Here is an 18165-nt window from a genome sequence, read left to right on the forward strand (position 1 = left end):
ATTGTCTGACTTGACAATTGGACAGATTCGTAGGGGATCTCCTGTCAGAGACAAATAAGAACCTGTCGACCAGCCAAGTTTGACATCGTCCGATAACCGTTTGATTTCTTCTTTATATATAAGAATATATATATATTATATATGATATCTTATATATATTCTTTATATTATTACCATCATCATCATCATCATCATCATCATCATTATAATTTGAAGGGACTCGTTTAATGACAGCTGAAGAAGGAAAAGAAACAGCAAAGCATGTTTCTTTTTTAAATTAAAATTCATAAAAAAGTTGTTTGCCAACCCCTTGAATTAATAATATCATTTTTTAAACCTGTTTTTTTTTCTGTGAAATAACACTATGAATCACTGAATGGCAGAGAGAGAACATCTCCGGACTATTTATTTTGAAGAGGCAACTTAGCAACACCAGGGACCCACCTACGTCCTTTCCGTGACGTCTGAAGACATATGTGAGGTTTTCTCTCACTGGACGACACAGAAACAGTCAGAGCAGCAGAGGTCAGTGAAGGCACCACGGCTCTGGGCTCATATGTAACATGAAGCGAAATAAAGGAAGACAGACATCACATCAGGCATGCTGCTTTCACAGCAGGTATTTCTTTAAGGCCGTAGTGACTGTGTGTGATCAGCAGGGGGGGCCGCACACACCATCAGACAGATAGATAGATAATAGATAATTAGATGGATGGATGGATTCATTCATTCATTCATTCATTGATCTGCGGGCTTTATTGTTGTGCATTCCAACAAGGAAAAAAAAAAGAGCCGTGTTGCCCCACTGTAATTAAACGTGTCTGTTTTTTGTCTGGCTGTCCAACCACAGGCTTCAGTCTTGTCTGATTACACCAGCTTGTTGTGCTGCTGATAAAGTAAAGTGTAGTTGCTTATTTGCAGTTGCCCAACAGGCTCAAATAGTTTGTTTTTGTGACACCTGTGAAGTATAGAAAGCTCGCAGTGCCTGAGAAAAATATAAAGTTGGCTTCAGAGTTTTGTGTCTCATACTGTAATATCTGATATTTTTTAACAAAATAAGTGAGGAATTTGACATTTGTACCAAGTAAGGGGTAATTTTGACTTGATATATCACACTTAGCCACAGTTTGACCCTATATTTCAGCATATTTTAACATTTTAACTGTTATTTTATAACTTTATAGACTCTGAAAGAGTTTTCTAATTTGTATTTTAACACACCAATTTTTACATTTATTTTAATAAAATTATTTCGATTCTGTTATATAATTTAGACTGCTTCAGACAATTCTGGATTGTTTTTATTATTTAGAAGTTCATCTACTGTCGTTTACTCTTTTCTTTCTTTAACCTAATATTTCATACGCGGTATTTGTTTGCAGTGGAGGTCTGACAGTGGCATCCAAAGAGAAAAGGGCAAGAAAAAACAAAACAGCCAATGTTGTCAGACAAGAATACACACCCAGTCCTGAGCATGTGAAGCTCACGGATGAGTGGAATACACCAACAGCAGCTGGAGGGACCGAACTGTCTCCACATGGACAGCTGATATCAAATTAAAGGTCATTCACGTCTCATTTCTACACGACGAGACCGGGTAGGCAGCTTCCCTGCAGGTTATTATTGACTAATATTATCATAGAAATAAGCACACTCTGCTGTAGTTCGAAACCCGGAAGTAGTGTGCGTGCGTGTGTGTGTGTGTGTGTAGGGGGGGTTGGACCTTGTGAGCGGAGAGAGAGAGAGAGAGAGAGAGAGAGAGACACAGAGTATCACTCCAGCAGAGACCAGTGGGAATAACTTCACATCCGATCCTCTGGCCGACTCTTTATTTCGTCTGATTCCTCCGGGATTACCGGACAACTCTGAGATTTTTCCTTCATCGCAAGCCTCGTGCTCTCAGCCGCATCCTGTCTCGAGCTCGATTTGACGGACAGGATGGGCATAAAGCAATCTGGCATCTGCGTTCATTCATAAACGGAGATGTGCGGGATTACCAGAGACACCGGTGTAAGAAGGACGATCCAGGCTGCCGACGTCCAACCCGAGAACTTTTAGTCTTTCCAGCCGATTTGAAGAGTTTCAGCAGTGTGTGTGTGGTCAAACGGAGGGATGACAGTCAAGCTGGACTTTGAGGAGTGTTTGAAAGACTCCCCACGCTTCAGGTAAGAGTTTCACCCTTTTCACTTCACTCACTCAGCTGAGTAACAGACATCCCACTAAAGTCTCTCTGTTTCATGTTCGACACTTTAACATGCTCAAAAGTCTCCAGTGATTTGGCTTCAGTGGCCCAAAAGCTTTGACTTTATTTTGATGCCCTGATGCTCAACATCATCAGCCCCTCAGGGTCTGAGGTCAGGTCATGGCTCGGCCGTCAAATGAGAGGAATGAGAAATGTAAGATGGCAGATCTGAAAACGCTGATCTCTAATAAGGTCTGATGTGTCAGTGGACCACAGGCAGCTCGTGTTTACCCCGGAAATGCAATGAAATTCAGTATATTTAAGTAGAACCGCGTAAAGTCGTAGAGATGCAATTGTCTGTGTTCAGCTCATGAAAGTTCCTAACTGAGAGGACAGCACGTCAGCCATCGTCTATCAGAGCTCTTTCAACACAGAATCAGCTTCTACTGTAGGTGAAAGGGAAGTGCCACTCTTTTGGTTTTGCAAGCAGCTTGAGAGAATTTGACAGTATTTGGGTGTGCCCTTATAGTTTCTGGCATCCTGCCTGAGGCACAGTGGCTTGTGTCGTCTCCTCCGGCTGATTTGGTATATTTTAGTCCTGGCCCCGGCTTCACTCTCTCTTTGTTGCCCCTTTTTTAAATTCCTGATGCTTGCATGCAAAGTGGTGGAAAGTTTTAGCTGTGGCAGCTGCAGTGGTGAGGTGTCGTGTCAGGGCCGAGAAGCAGGGGGAAGGAACAGCAGAAAGGGAAAGTGGCAAAGAGGAGGCCCAACTTATCACACATGTAAACACAGTCAGTCAAACAAGATAAACAGCCTGGAATGAGGGAGAACAGAGGACAGAAAGCGGCACCGACACTGCGGGACGGCCACTTACATGTTCTGCTTCCTGTTGCTTGGTAACGGCGCGGTGGGAGGGCAACAGGAAGTGAGGCGAGATGTGCTGAGGTGATCAACAGGAGAGACAGGAAATGTGTTTTCTGTGGGGAGAGCCACGGCGGAAACTCTGCCTCACCTCTGTCTTCATTTTTCTCTGTTACCATCTGTCTCCAAAAACTGTGACACTAATTAAGGGAGGAAAGAAAAGGAGGCGTCTCTTTGAGGAAGGAATCTTTTCACCCTCCTCCTCTTCCTGGCCTGTTTTCATCCTTCCCTCTTTCCTTAGCTGACTCGTCATTTGGTCATATTACAAGAAGGCATGACATCAGGCGTTGATTCAAATATCCCTGCACGAACAAACACAGAAACACAAACAGTTACTGTGTTCCTCGGCCCTCCTCTCTCTTCTTGCTCCACTCAGTTTTTTTTTTTTTTTCTTACTCGATCTCTCTCTTTCTCTGTGTCTCTGTACTGTTGGTGGAAGGCAGCGGAAACCACATGGTTGAGCTGCTGGTATGTGTAGAGACAAGAGGCAGAAGGAGATACTGACTGTCACAGCAATAACCGACAAACTAACCACACACAAGACGTCTGAGGCACTTTTGTGTAGATGTAAGCTGCCGAAGGAGGCTAGCTTTGTATTCAAAACCAAACTTTTACAATTGGATGCTCCGGAGTAATAAAGATTGGAGGTTTTGTCTGCTGGCAAGCCCAATTAAACTCTGCTTAAAGTCACAAAGTTGCGAAAAATACCAGATATGTCAAGCCAAGTTAAAATGAAGTTAGTATAAAAATATGCACATGACTTGAAGGTGGCGTCCAGAATCACAGCACTGAATACTGAATCAAAGCTGTAAGCTTCATTCAAGCATAAAACCAACAACACAATCAGGGTTGTATGACTACTACAGTATCTTTTAGCAGAAAAAAAAATGCAAGCAATCAATTTATGTGTGTATTTATTGTGTATATATGTGCTCAACAGTTAGAGTATTAGCGCTGCTGTGCTCAGGAAAGTGAATTTATTGTGACCTTTGAAACAAAGATCCTGTGTGTGACAGCGTATTCTTCTGTTTCAGAGCGGATATCGAAGTCGTCCAAAGTGATGTGAGCGAACTTGAGACGCGTTTGGACAAGGTGAGATACATCCTCCATTACACCTACACACTGCTACTTCTCTCCAACACACACACACACACCGAAGAGGCAGTGAAGTGAGCGGTGGGCTGCAGTGGTTTCAGTGTCATTTACCTGGCATGGAGCAGGAAGTAACTCCAGGTGTGGGTTCCCCATCATATTGTCCTGCAGCAGAGAGAACTACAGCTTGTTCTGCTTTGACACAAATGGACATATTCCCTTTTGTCTTATTTATGCTCAACCATGTTATAGTTTCATATCTAATATATTCAGAGGTCACATGCAGCGTTTCTGTTCCCTGAATATACTGAATAGACAATTCAGGAACATAAAGAGAATAAAGTCCTAAGCAAAGTATTTGTTTTGTTTTTTTCTTTTCTAAGTTTCACTACAAACCTTCATACGTGTCGTGACTGAATGATGTGTCTCAGCAGGGTCATTTAAAAAAACTAGACTAACTGGGTTTAAGCCCCTCAAGCAAATTTTATCTCCTGAGCAAAAAAAAAAAAAAAAAAAAAAACCTAATTATATTGGCTCCACTCTTGTTATTATAAAGCTGAACACTGACCTTACTGTCCAAGAAACAGTGAGAAGAATTTCCCCACTTGAATGAGAGCCAGACGTTATTATTGTGAGATTAGCTAAAATCACATATCATGCTGTGAACGGTCTGATCTCACGACAGATAAAAACATAACGTTTGAATAAAGTTATTCCTGTTGACGGAAATGTAAAAACTGACTAGTTAGGAGAGAAATTGCATTCAAAATATTCAAAATAACACTCACCACAAAGTTTTGTTTAAGATATTTTGACTATTATAAGAATATATCGAGTTCTAGGTTGAGCTAGTGAGCCGCTGAAGTGTTTAACTTCAACAAGTTGTCATATTTTCTAAGCACGTCTCACCCTGAGCATGTAAAACTTTTATCTGAAACTTTTATCCTGTTTGCAGCTGTTAACTTTGGTACGACACCTCCGATGAGCCAACCTTTTTAGAAACTGAACATTATAATCAAAGGCAGGTTTTGTCAGAGGGCTGCTGTATCAAAGTCAAATAGTTTTAGCTTGATGTGGCTAAAAGAGAGTGACTGACGTGTTATATACTGACTCATGCCAGTATAAGACAAAATACTGACACCTCCTGTTATTTCCAATTGATTCTGGAGCTCAGCGTAGCGAGAGATGTTATAAATGTTTAAGTTATATTAAAAAAAAAATGGTAAATGTGACTGGAGGAAGACAGAGGCACTTTAAGGATAAGGTAGCATAACAAAAGCACAAGAAGTGGACTGTAATGACTGAGAAATGTCAGTCACAGAGCAATATCTACAGTTTGCTAACATAAGCATCCTTAACCAATGGCAGGCCGAGTGCATCCATTTTATGACATAATGAGTCAGTTTAACATATGCAATAGGAAGGGTGTGTAATTGGCCCTTTCAAAATAGACAGCGTAACCTTAAAAGCAGTGTCACAGTCAGTTTTTTTCCTCAGGAGTTGGTGGAGACCAAGGGGAGCTAATAATAATATTCAGTTAACTTTTCCTGTTTGCACCACTGAACAAATAAAAGCTGACATTGCCCTATGCCTGGTGGATGTTAGCTAACATGTTAGCAATGACTTTAGGAGGCATGCTTACATTGTGTTGTGTTTTCTGTTTTTTTGGCCTCAAAAGTGAATTCCTTAATATAATATGGAATTTTATTGTAAGCCTACTCTGCATCGATATGTGCAGTCATTTTGTATTTCTTCATATGAAAAAAAAAAAAAATTATAATGAAACAAATAGAAATCTTGACCTGAATATTCAGCAAACGTGGCTAAATTCCAGCCTGTGCTGGCTCTGGGTCTTAATATTCAGTATTCACAGTGATTCAACTAAACTAGAGTAGCTTCTCACTCTGACTGTTTCATTGTTTTAATGTGTGATCTCCTGGAACAAGTCCTCATTATCAGTGAATTATTCATACTGATCATGACTGGCTGCGAGTCACCTCAAGTGCTTCTATCCAGGATGAGTGTGATATTTGACTGTGGTGCTGTGTATCTGTGTCCTGCAGCTTGTCAAACAATGCCAGGCCATGCTGGAGGCAGGCAAAGTCTACTGCCAAACCAGCAAGAGCTTTATAAACGGCCTGCGGGAGCTGGGACCCCAGTGCTCTGGGGACAAGATGATGGCGGTGAGAGGAGCATACCAGCATATCGTACCAGTCATCAGGAAGCTATTTATACGCTCCTGTTATCTCTTATGTGGTGTTAAACTGTCAGTATCCCACTAAGACTGTGACATTTGGGTTCTTAAATTACCAAAATGCACAACTGTGTTAAGTGACGCTGAAATGCAGCATCTAATAGAAGATTTCTGCCCTCCAGGAATGTTTGGACACGTTCTCCAAAAAGCTGCATGTTATTTTGGACGCACAGGGGGTGAGTGTGTCTGTCTAGGCTTTCCACTGCAGTCACAATGCTTATCAGCTTCAGTATGTGGTCAAGCAAGGCTGCAGCGCCCGGCGTTACATTTTACATTCAAGAGTCTCTGTGGTAGATGACACTCTGTCTCCTTTTTCTTACTAGGAAGTGATTGAGACCACACAGAAGTCAGTCAAGACAAAGCTGCAGAACTTTGTGAAAGAGTGAGTGGGCTGCTTCAGCATCATTTTCTGTTTGTTTAATTTAATTTCTTTTTTCGGGCTGAGTCACTCCCCTGTTTAACTATTACTTCACTGTATGAGAAGAATATTTGAGGCTTATGATGCTTAAATTCCCTTCTACTCATACTTGGTCTTTAGTGGAAATGATACAGTGTGTGGATGCGACGATAGAGCACGATCTGAATGTTTTAGTCAATCACACTTGAGCTATTAGCAGGTCTCTAATTTCATCCAATTTCAATCAAATGCTTTCTTCACATACACTTTATTGAAATGAAACAATAAAAGCATTTAAAAAAAAAACACATCACATCGCTGCATTTATCACCAATTCCCGCACACTCAGTCTGTGAATGCTTGATGAAAGTTGCAATGCCAATATAATTTGGCACAATATTATACAATAAAATATTGTGGCCGTTAAAAAAGCACACCAAATGTTTATGTAGAAATGAAACAATCCAGAAAAAACAAAGTCAAATGTGAAAACTGTGTAATATTAGGGGTCTTGCTATTCAAATCTGCAGACAGATATTCTGGAAAACAGAGACAAACCTTCCTCTCAAAATAGCTTTTAAATCTGATATGACTTGTAAAGCATCCTTCACCACTCCCCTCAAAACTGAGAGTCCCAGTAGTTCACTTTTCGGTCCAGACTTGCAGCACCGAAGAGAACAAACTTTAAAGGGGAAAGCTCAACTGCAATTTCCGTAACAGCTCAATTTCTCTCTTTTCCCCCTTCTTGTCCACCAGAGATGTTCGCCGGTTTAAAGATGTGCGCAAAGAGTTTGAGCGCAACAGTGAAACCCTGGAGGGGGCGCTGGTGAGGAACGCTCAGGCCCCTCGGGGGAAGCAGCATGAAGTGGAGGAGGCAAGTAACGCTCTGCTTAACGCACGCAGGGCCTTTCGTGCTGGAGCCTTGGACTACGTCCTAGAGGTGAGAAAGAATGGATGAAAGAAAATCTGCTTGTTTTATCACAATTATTCCGTTTCATCTCTCATTACTGTTTGTGTGTGTAAATATGCAGGATCCCAAATAACAGCCTAAAAAATACACAATTACATGTCTTTAGTTGTTTTCAGTGATCATAACAAGTTCACCTCAGGGCTTTCCTCCAGGCTTGTGGTTGTTGCTCCCTGTGGTTTCACTGGCTGCTGAGTTTTTGGTTATGGAAACATGAAGTTTACCAACCCAAGTCTTCCTTCTGTTTCAGATTAATGTCATTGAGGCCAAGAAGAAGATGGACATTCTGATGGCAGTGAGTTCACGTTGACCCATTTTAAGTCCATCTTGTGTTTTGTTTTGTTTTTTTGTTGTCATATTGCTTCTCTGTCTTTAAACATGTTTTTTTTTCCTGTACATGTATTTCATGCATCTGTTTTTGTTGAGTTTGAGGAGGAAAAAAAAAAAGAAAGGGAAAGTAAATCTTGCAAATTCTTTCTTGTGCTTCCTTTAAGATGCTGTCCCTGATGGAGGCCCAGGCCCAGTTCTTCCAAATAGGCCATCAGTCTCTGTCAGAACTGGAAGACTATCGAGAAAAGCTGAACAAAGAGGTAAGTGCTTGTCTAGAGCCCAGCTGATATAGATTTACTTTCTTGATAATTGATCATTTCCTTCGAGCTCATGTTGTGTTGCGTGCCGACGTGATGATCGCGCGCAGAAGCTGTCTCTACGCAAAAAATATGTTACTCGTTGTGCGAAGTGCTATGAACATCGCAGAAGCAGAGTAGGTGATCTCTCATCTTGTAGAAGAGATGTTTATGCACAGATCAGAATAATACCTGGCTGAGACTGCCGAGTTTTACATCTGCAGCTCTCAACTTGGGATTTTGGACCCACCTGATGGATTGCAAGATAAATTCAAGGTCCACTCAGATAATTATGGGATACACCAGCATGGAAAAACAAAAACTCTGCAGCACGCAATTCTTTCTCTTTTCATATTTCTCTCAGCTTTGCCGTTTCCTGTGAAATGTTTGTGTGCCTCCCAGCAATTATTCAAATGAAACAGTCTCAGTCGCTACAATCTGATTAATTGATTGTAGATTTATAAAAAAAATCCTTTGCAGCTGGTTCGTGAGGCAGGAAATGGACTCGAAATGCTTATTTTGGCTGAGAAATATAAAACTTATCGGTAAAACAAGTTGAATACAACAAAACTATGTTTCTGTACAACAAACATGCTATCTTTACTGCTGGACTCCAAATTGTTGTTATGCTACGTCAGACGGCTTTTGGCATCTTTCTCAGGCCGCGAGGCAGAGGAGTCACAAGTTGACATCACACTTGTCTAGCGACAGGAAAAAGAGAGCAACAACAGGAAATATTTCACATGTCTGTGTGTCTGAGTGTATATGTATGGGCTTGTTTTACTTGTATTTGACGGTTTGACCTTTTTTTGGGGGACTGAAAAGTTAAAAAGTTGGACCAGTGATGACGGTGGTGATGATGATTATTATTATGATTGAGGGTTTTTTCCATGAAAAGAATTAGAAACAGGAAATGACGGGAAGCAGCAGATGAGATGAAAAGACAGGCAAAGCTACTAGAATAAATAGGTTTCTCACAAGAGAAATCACAAGGTTTGTTCCTCACTTTGGAACAGGATGTTCAACACTTCCTAATTCCTGTTTCCTGAAGAGAAAGCGGGAGTGATAACCGGCCAAAAAAACCTGCCGATCTCTCTCCGTTTCTGATTTTCTCACGGAAAAGGGTTCATGCAATTAATTCAATACAGATTTTACAGCTTCTCAGAACAATCAGGCACAAATAAAACTCTTCTAAGACTCTTCTAATTTTTTCTATCTTGGTTTTTACCCTTCTGTTTGTATTCAGCCAACAGATGCGTCTCTCGGCAAAGCACTGACTCAGAACTGAATTATTTGCTGATGTGACTGAAAGTGCAGTTCAGTAAATGTAACATAAAACTTTTAAAACAGTTAAACAGAAGAGCTCTTTAAAACTCTCCATGCTTACATCTCGAAAGCATTATGAGGATTCATATGAGTTCAGTAATATAATATATATATATATATCATTTCAGTAGCAGCGCCTGGAAGGTGACCTCTTCCTTTCTGTCCACAGCACACTCAATTTGTCCTAAACTCAGCCAGAGAGAAGAGGGATATGGAGCAAAGACATGCTGCAATCAAGAAAAAGGTAATCAATTTGGATTGCTTCACATTTAAAGGTGCACCTTTGGATATAGCCCACTGATTCATTTTAAATTTTTGGGGTGCTGGTGGAGTAGTGGAATCGTGTGCACCCAATAAACATTCCCAGCTCTCTCGCTCTCCAATTTCCTGTCACTCTTCAAGCTGTCCTTTCAAATAAAGACCAAAAATAAAAATAAAAAGAAATTACATTTCTTAACCTTGATAAAGATTCTGCTGTAAAGCTAAAGTCCACCAGTTCCTTCCTTGTAATTTCACCAACACATAATAAGTTGCCTTTCTGAAATACTTCTAGGATGTGTCCTACGATGACTCCATCATGGATTTCAATGCTGATGCGGCTAATGGGATTGCCATGGAAGGATATCTCTATAAGAGAGCCAGCAATGCCTTTAAGACCTGGAGCAGGTACAAGCTCACTCACTTTTCTCCCTCACTTGGTTTCATTGCTCTGAAGTCCACTGTAATGAAAAGCAGTTTGGAAGCTACGTTGTGTAATCTATCTGTGTGCCCACTGTTTGTCTTTTCTTTCAGTGCTTGAGCAACAAAGAATTCCTTGACTTTATGTGCGTTTTCATTTTCTTTCTCCTCTCTAGACGCTGGTTTTCAATCCAGAAAAATCAGCTGGTTTATCAAAAGAAATTCAAGGTATACTTTCAAAAACAGGCACCAGTTTTAAACGAATGATATCTTTAAAGGATGCTAACCAGGCATTGAGCAATGATTTTTATTGTTCTAACACAGATGTGCTCATAGACACGTATTTGGTGTGACCTGCATGTTTTTCCTGTCTGTGTCACTCTCAGGACCAGCCAACAGTTGTCGTGGAGGATTTGCGTCTTTGCACAGTCAAGCCCAGCACTGATAACGAGAGACGATTCTGCTTTGAAGTGGTGTCTCCGTCTAAGTGAGTTATGTGCATGAATGTGTTTTGCAGGGGTGGTATATCCTGCAAAGTGGGTTTGTGAAAAGTTGTCTATTTTTATTAATCACATAGTAAGAAAATAGGTGATCAGTGTGTGTGTGTGTGTGTAGGTCTTGTCTGTTGCAGGCGGACTCAGAAAGGCAGCAGCAGGCATGGATCAGTGCTGTTCAAAACAGCATCGCTTCAGCTTTTCAGGAGCGCAGAGAGGACACACATAGTCCAGTGAGAATACACACCTCCACACACACACACTTTTATAACCTTTACAAGGAGGAGAAAAAGTTGTTCCTTTGCATGTTTCCACATTCCTGCATTTGTGCGTGTGTTTTTCTTAGAGACAACGCTGTAGCTCGGTGTCGACGAGCAGTTTGGCAAGCGGGGGAGGAGGAGGCAGCGCGGATCAGGAGAACGAGGGCTGCAAGGCTCTGGAGGAGGTTCAGGCTATCCCGGGAAACCGGCAGTGCTGTGACTGTGGAGAACCCGGTCCTGATTGGGCCTCCATTAACCTGGGCATTACGCTTTGTATTGTCTGCTCGGGGATACACAGGTATACACACACACACACACACACACACACACAAATACTTTCACACACACACACTTGGCTTGAATAATTTTCCTTCTAACAGGAGCTTGGGAGTCCATTTCTCCAAAGTCCGCTCCCTCACACTCGACTCCTGGGAGCCAGAGCTCATTAAGGTAATTCAACTGTTTAGCTACAACAGCTACACAGCCTCATTATTTCCTTTTCTGGAGTATGTGGATAACCATGCACAATGTAACAGCCCGCTGATACTAAACTCTTCTAATAGAATCATTTGCACTGAAATAAATAATTTGTTTGTTTGTTTGTTTCTGTTTCTGTAGTTGATGTGTGAACTAGGAAACACAGTGATCAATAGAATCTATGAGGCCCGGATTGATGAGATCACCATCAAGAAGCCACATCCCTCCAGTCCCAGGTAACAATAATTAATACTCTCCAATGTCAAGCATGAGAGACAGACTTAGTGTTTCCATGCACAATGCCTGAATTTACAATTTATTTCATCCAAATGCTAATTGCAGTTGAAATATTAGCAGTAGGGTTGTCAGGCCTCGGTGAAAGAAGTGCACATCACAATGATGTTGTGAAGAGAACAAGTGCTAAATCCGATGTGATGGTCTCCCCAGTATGGCAGACCACAGTTGTAAAAAAAAAAAAAAAAACATGGTGGTTTGACCAATACCAGTCTCAAGGAAAAGATGACAATGAATTGAAAACTCAAATCTGCTGTCCTAGGAAATGAAATCCTAATGTTGAAAACAAACGGAAATAATGTGTTAAATTACACACATAAATGATTAATTTAATTATGAATGATCCAACATATAATGAGGTATTTATTTCATATAAAATAAACTTGTACTATAAAAAAGTATTTTTCGATTGATTCAGTGTAATTTACGATGCTGTTACAACACGCTCATCATCCCTTCCTGCGTCACATGAATGTGGCTCTGCACGGCATATCGTGAGCAGACCGTTTCAACTCTGCACGACTCAGTGACTCCATGGCCGACTTAAAAAAAAAAAAAAAGAAGAAAAAGCTCTCTCTGCAAAGATCTGTGTGGTTTCCAAATGATTGGAGCAGCAGCCAACAACTCTCTTTCGACTTATTTTTTGACTTCCTCTTCTCTCCTCTCTTGTGTCACAGCAGACAGGAAGTGCCCCAGGTACAGATGGTTAACATTGTGACGAAAATGTCCGGATGCATGCTTTCTGCAGCATGAGCTTGAAGTCTTGTCATTTGTCCTTGTTTGGTAGTTTTAGCGCCATGCTCAAATGTGAATTTTTTTGCGCTGTTAATGTTTTGTTTTGTTTTGTTTTGTTTTGTTTTTTTTTTCGACACATAAGGACAGGACAAATACTGATAAATATGGACTTGGATGTATTTTAAGCTCTATAAAGTTTGTGCTGGGATAAAAGAATGCCGTAAATATTTTTACCTAATTAATCACTAAATTGAAAACCACCAATTGCTTATGAGGCATCTGTTCAGCTTTTATGATGCACAGCTGTTTAAGCGGGTTATGGAGTCAAACCAAGAGCAAGTGGCTTCAGAAGCACTCTGACAAACAGTGTCCTTTAGGATGTGACAGGTTTCTGGAGAAATGTGCCGTCATCAGTAATTTGCATACATTTCTCTCTCTCTCTGTCATTCCTGTAACTCAGGGGAGACAAAGAGTCATGGATTCGATCAAAGTATGTTGAAAAGAAGTTCATCCACAAGCTGCCAGAGACGGGACGAAACCCCCCGCTGAGGCGGTCCAGCGCCAGGAGGAACCGTTCAGGGACCCAGGACCAGACCATCAAGCGGCCGCCCCTCAAACCCAAACCAAACCGAGCCACTCTGCCTCGGGTCACAGGTGAACCTTGGAAGACAGGAAAGACGAGAGAGAGCTAGAAACCCTGTTCAAAATTTCATAACTCAGCCGGTTGTCTAGTTGTTCACTCACTTAAACCTGCTGATGATAACAAAACAGGAACACACAGGCACTCACACCCAAACTTGGTGATCCAGCAAAAGCTGAAAGTCCATCAGCTGTATTTGTGTGTGTGTGTGGCTGTGTTTGCGGTTGTTGCAGCAGTCAGCAGAATAAACCAGTAATCATGGCTCTCTCTCCTAAACACGCACAATCTCTCTTGCTCTCTTTCCTCAGGGCTGAGCCCCAGTGACCTTGTCCAAAAGAACAATACAAGCTCTTACAAAGGTAAGATAAAACACACACATGCAATAATGCACTGGGGAAAGGTGCTTATTATGGCCTGTAAACATAGAATGTCATTAAAAGTATCAAACTATGTTGTAAAAGGAGAATAAATGTTAAAAAAGGCTGCAATATGGGCTTTAATATAATTTTCCTTTTGAAAAGAAGAAAAATTAACTGTCTTCCTCCCTCAGATGTAGCAGAGGAGGAAGAGGATCTAAGCACACTTCACCCTGGTGCGTTATTATACCGATCAGCTGCGCTGCAGAACTTCCCTGTCATGGCTGACGCTCTGGCTCATGGCGCAGATGTCAACTGGGTCAATATGGCTGAGGAGACCAGCACTCCGCTGATACAAGCCGTCACAGCGGTGAGCCAGAGCACATCAGATATTACGAGAGTATTTATAGTATGCAGAGTGCCACCCCGTGACCTTTTCACCAGTAACAGCTGCAGGCCAGTCTTTGCTTTAACGTCAATGTGCATGAAAAGCTTTCTTACAAAATTGACAACAAAATATGACATTTGTTGTGAATATTTAACGTCTCCAGAAGATGAATTCTGTTGATGTTGGTTGAGTGCCACTAAGAGAGTTTTATCATTGCGGTCTCTTCGTGTTGATTTGTTTGGATAAGATGATGGTAAGAAGATGTTTAGAAAGCATCTTGTAGGTTTTGTGTGAATAGAAATCCAATTATCGTCTCTGTGCTCGTGTTTGGACCAGAACGCTCTGGCTGCCTGTGAGTTCCTGCTGCAGAATGGTGCCAACGTCAACCAGGTGGACAGCAACGGGAGAGGGCCGCTGCACCACGCCACCATCCTGGGTCACACGGGGTACGACGGGTGGACACACTCACAGACATACGTGTCGTGTTAAATTCACATTTAAAACTGAAGAAACACTAAAGTCAGAGGAGGCTCCTCAGGTGCAAGTGAACAACAACAAAAAGTGAATGTTTCGGTTCAATTCACAAAACATGTAATTCAGGAGGCTCATCAGACTGAGAATGAGGGATAATCACATACCTGAAAATAAGTCAAAACAAAATTACTCATCCAATGTGAACAACATTTTTATCTCTTAAGCTCAGAGACAGTTTGGTTTATCAGACAGAAACATGAGTCCAGGCAAATAAACAGATTACTTTATTAGTGCCCAAAGCCACTAACAGTGTGAAAGAGATTCACCCTGTTTTACCAGACGATATACATCTGTGTATATGGTGGTGAGTTAAAAGAAGCTCTTACAGAGCTCACATGCACTAATTTGAGACTTTTAATTGAGCTTTCTAATCTATTCTTTCTCTTAAAGCACGGCAGAACTGAGAAGTTCACGATTTATGCTGTATCAGTTTCATTTCAAAGCGGCATTCTTTGTAATTTTTACAGCAACATTTCTCCAAATCTTTAATGAGCGTAGGTAACAGAGTCGAGGATTTGATTTGTTATCAGAAGGTTATGGCTAAATCTGGCTCCAATCTACTCTGACCTTCTCAGAGTGCTCAGTGCTGCTGAGGTGGAAAACATGCTTTGAACATGACTGTGCATTCAAGAAAAAAAAGAAACAGTACTGACCGAGACAACTCAATTGCAAGAAATGCAATATTCACGCATCAGCAAATGACACAGCATGCACATTGTGTTGTTTTGACTATTTACTGAGATTGCTTGGCATTTAATGTGTTTGCATTCTTTCCCCAGGTTGGTGTGTCTGTTCCTGAAGCGAGGCGCGGACTACAACGCCAGAGACAAGAACCAGAAAGACCCAATCACAATCGCTGTGGACAATGCCAACGCCGACATCGTGACTTTGTGAGTGGTTTTCGTGAAGAGAAATCTCTGCTTTGACGTGGAAACGGTTAACAACAGAGGCTCCTCTAACTGCTTGTGTCTCTTTCAGGCTGCGGATTGCCAAAATGAACAAGGAGATGCGGGAGATGGACGGAGCATTTGGCCAATCAGGTCTCTCAGGGGGTCAGGGATCTGGGTGGATATTGGGCGGGAGTGGAGGTGGGCTGGCCCACACCAGGAAGAGTCTGCAGGCTATAAAGAACCATATAAGTGGCTGGGCTCTGGGAGGGCAGCAGAATGATTAGTGGGGATTAAAGTCAGTCCTGGTTTGGGCTTGTTTTTAGGCGTAAGCTAAAAAGTAAAGGAACATTTTCAAAATGTTTTTATGAAGTATTGCCGATCTAATCATCGGTGCTACTCATGTCTTAAATTAAATATGCATTCACTCAGAAATCATAATTTCCAGGTCTTTTAGCCCGAGAAAAAGCCAGATCACTGGGTACGACAGTATGAAGTACACAGGGCATAAAAGAAAACGGATTTTTCGCCCAGTGACAGTCACTGTGAAACATTCATCCCCGAGTCCACATGCACTTTGAATTACACATCATCCTGCACTTTGAAACGCACAAAATCTCCAAATAGCTCGTCAATAGAGTCTCATGTGGGTGCTTCCGATGTTGCTGTTATGTAACTGGGGTTCAAGGAAATGTGTATATATAATACACTTATGTCAGACTGTTTTTTTTTTTTTATTATTATTATTTTTTTTTAGATATTGTAAATATGTATTATTTTGACAAACACCATGTACATGTGCTGACTTCATCAGATGTCCTCTTTTATATCCTAATTTCTTTCGGGCTTTTATTTCCAGTTTTGTAAGGTGAATTCAGAGTTGGGTTTGGTTCTCTAGGACAAATTTCTCCTGCTATTCTGTGAATAGTGACGCAGTTTGAGCTTTTAAACTGTTTGTATATATGATCTGAAAAAATTCTATGCTGTAGCTTTGAGCTTAAGGTCAACAGTGGGTTTTCTTTGCATTTTGTCACCAAGCTCCTTTTCAAGCTGCAAAGTCCATTCTTTTCATGAATGTCCTCAAGGCTTTTGTGAAGTTTCCAGTGTGAACTGTATTCAGTTTTCCACTGATGAATGAATGGAAATGTGAAGCCTTTGTCTGCCTGAAATGACTGCTGGTCAGTATTTGACGTGCTGTGCTTTATTGTTGTGTGTCTTTGTTGTGTGCACTCATGTGCCTTTGCCTTCTGCCTGCTGAGATGTCAAGCTGGTCTCAACTGCTTGTGCAGTGTGCCACCTACTGAAACCTAAGAGGTAAAGTGCATGTGCATGCCCCCATGTGTGTTTGTTTGTCCAGTTGCATGCTCGTCGCTTTAGGGCTTCAGCTAAATGTGCTCAGGAAATAGTTAGGAGTTAGTCATTAAAATTGAACATGTCGCTGTGAAAACTGTAACTCTTGAGGAAAGATGTTGTTTCAAACACATCTGTGCCTCATTAAAATAAAGGATGTGTCCAGAGAGAAAGGGACACTGAGCCGCAAATTAAGCAAGGACAATAGTATTAATGTGAGAGTGGGCTATGAAAATCAACAGCTTTTAAGAATGTCAGAAAATGTCAGGCTTCAAGACTCATGTCTTTTTCTGTGGTCTTTTCCAGGTGATGAAACCTACCAGGACATCTTCAGAGACTTTTCACACATGGCGTCCAACAACCCAGAGAAACTCAAACGGCGCAGTGCAGACCCCAAATCTTAACCAGCCGCTCCTCTAACTGTTGTGCTACATTTCACACTTCAGCCAGACATACTTAGAAACACATATATCCTAGTAATCAACTCTCTCTTCTCACACGCACACACACACACACACACTTTCTCTGGCTACCTGCCACATGTTAAGTCATAGATCAGCTGGTGTTGACTTCAGAGGGATGAACGCTCCCCACAGTGAATTCTTTGTGAAAACACGTCAGAGCAGAACAATTGTGTCCAAGTGGAAACACTGGAACAGTTTTATGAGACCAGCATGGGGTGTCTTTATGTCTAGCAGAGGGTAACGCCATCACTCTGCCAAGATTTCCTAATTAAATCCAGCAAATCTATTGTTTTTTATTTTTATGTTTCTTTTTTTTTTTTTTTTTTTACCTAAAAGGGGGCTGTTTTTATCTTCCCCAGACATTTTCACTGACCTGGTACATGAAAATAAAGATGTCAGTTGGAAATGGATATATTTTTGGCAAAAAAAAAAAATGAAATCTAACATCAGTTGAGTTGTTTTTGTTTTGTTTTTTTACTACTGGAACATTTTCACACAGTGTTTCAAATCTATTCTTTGAGGTACTTTAAATTTGTATCAGGATCCAATAAAACACGATACAAAATTTATGATGAGGTGAGTTTCAGTATTAAAGGCCTTAAATACTCTTGACACACTCTCAATATAATTGTTATTCTTATCTTCTTCCTGTTTTATGTTGTAAGAGACAAGTTAGTTGTATATGCTCAGCTGAAAATGGTCACTTTTCATTTCATTTCATTAACACATTCATACAATTTAGTTGATGTTTAAGTTAAATTTTTTGCAACCTTTAGTAATCTTTCTTGAACATTGTTTTTGCAACATTCCTTTAAGGTTATCGAATGTCACTGTCTTTGATTT

General features: G+C 41.0%; 1 protein-coding gene across 1 annotated transcript; it reads left to right on the top strand.

The window, feature by feature from the left end:
* The first annotated feature begins 1504 nt into the window (after positions 1 to 1504).
* Positions 1505 to 17891, top strand: acap1 (ArfGAP with coiled-coil, ankyrin repeat and PH domains 1). Its single transcript, XM_029525835.1, has 23 exons — positions 1505 to 2165; positions 4138 to 4195; positions 6259 to 6378; positions 6572 to 6625; positions 6773 to 6831; positions 7603 to 7786; positions 8064 to 8108; positions 8308 to 8403; positions 9935 to 10009; positions 10319 to 10431; positions 10620 to 10671; positions 10830 to 10930; positions 11059 to 11170; positions 11284 to 11495; positions 11578 to 11647; positions 11816 to 11910; positions 13164 to 13357; positions 13652 to 13702; positions 13894 to 14069; positions 14424 to 14533; positions 15401 to 15511; positions 15600 to 15661; positions 17165 to 17891. The coding sequence occupies exons 1-23, from the start codon at positions 2113 to 2115 to the stop codon at positions 17260 to 17262; spliced, it is 2301 nt and encodes a 766-aa protein (XP_029381695.1). The 5' UTR covers positions 1505 to 2112; the 3' UTR covers positions 17263 to 17891.
* The last annotated feature ends 274 nt before the right edge of the window (positions 17892 to 18165 follow it).

This window comes from Echeneis naucrates, chromosome 18 (genome assembly GCF_900963305.1).
Source record: "Echeneis naucrates chromosome 18, fEcheNa1.1, whole genome shotgun sequence".
NCBI lineage: Eukaryota > Metazoa > Chordata > Actinopteri > Carangiformes > Echeneidae > Echeneis > Echeneis naucrates.

Bases quoted from the DNA above. Each gene is read 5' to 3' on its own strand.
- acap1 (XM_029525835.1), top strand. From the start codon at position 2,113: ATGACAGTCAAGCTGGACTTTGAGGAGTGTTTGAAAGACTCCCCACGC. The intron at 7,787-8,063 runs GTGAGAAAGAAT...CTTCTGTTTCAG, and splicing joins CCTTGGACTACGTCCTAGAG to ATTAATGTCATTGAGGCCAA. The intron at 14,070-14,423 runs GTGAGCCAGAGC...TGTTTGGACCAG, and splicing joins TGATACAAGCCGTCACAGCG to AACGCTCTGGCTGCCTGTGA.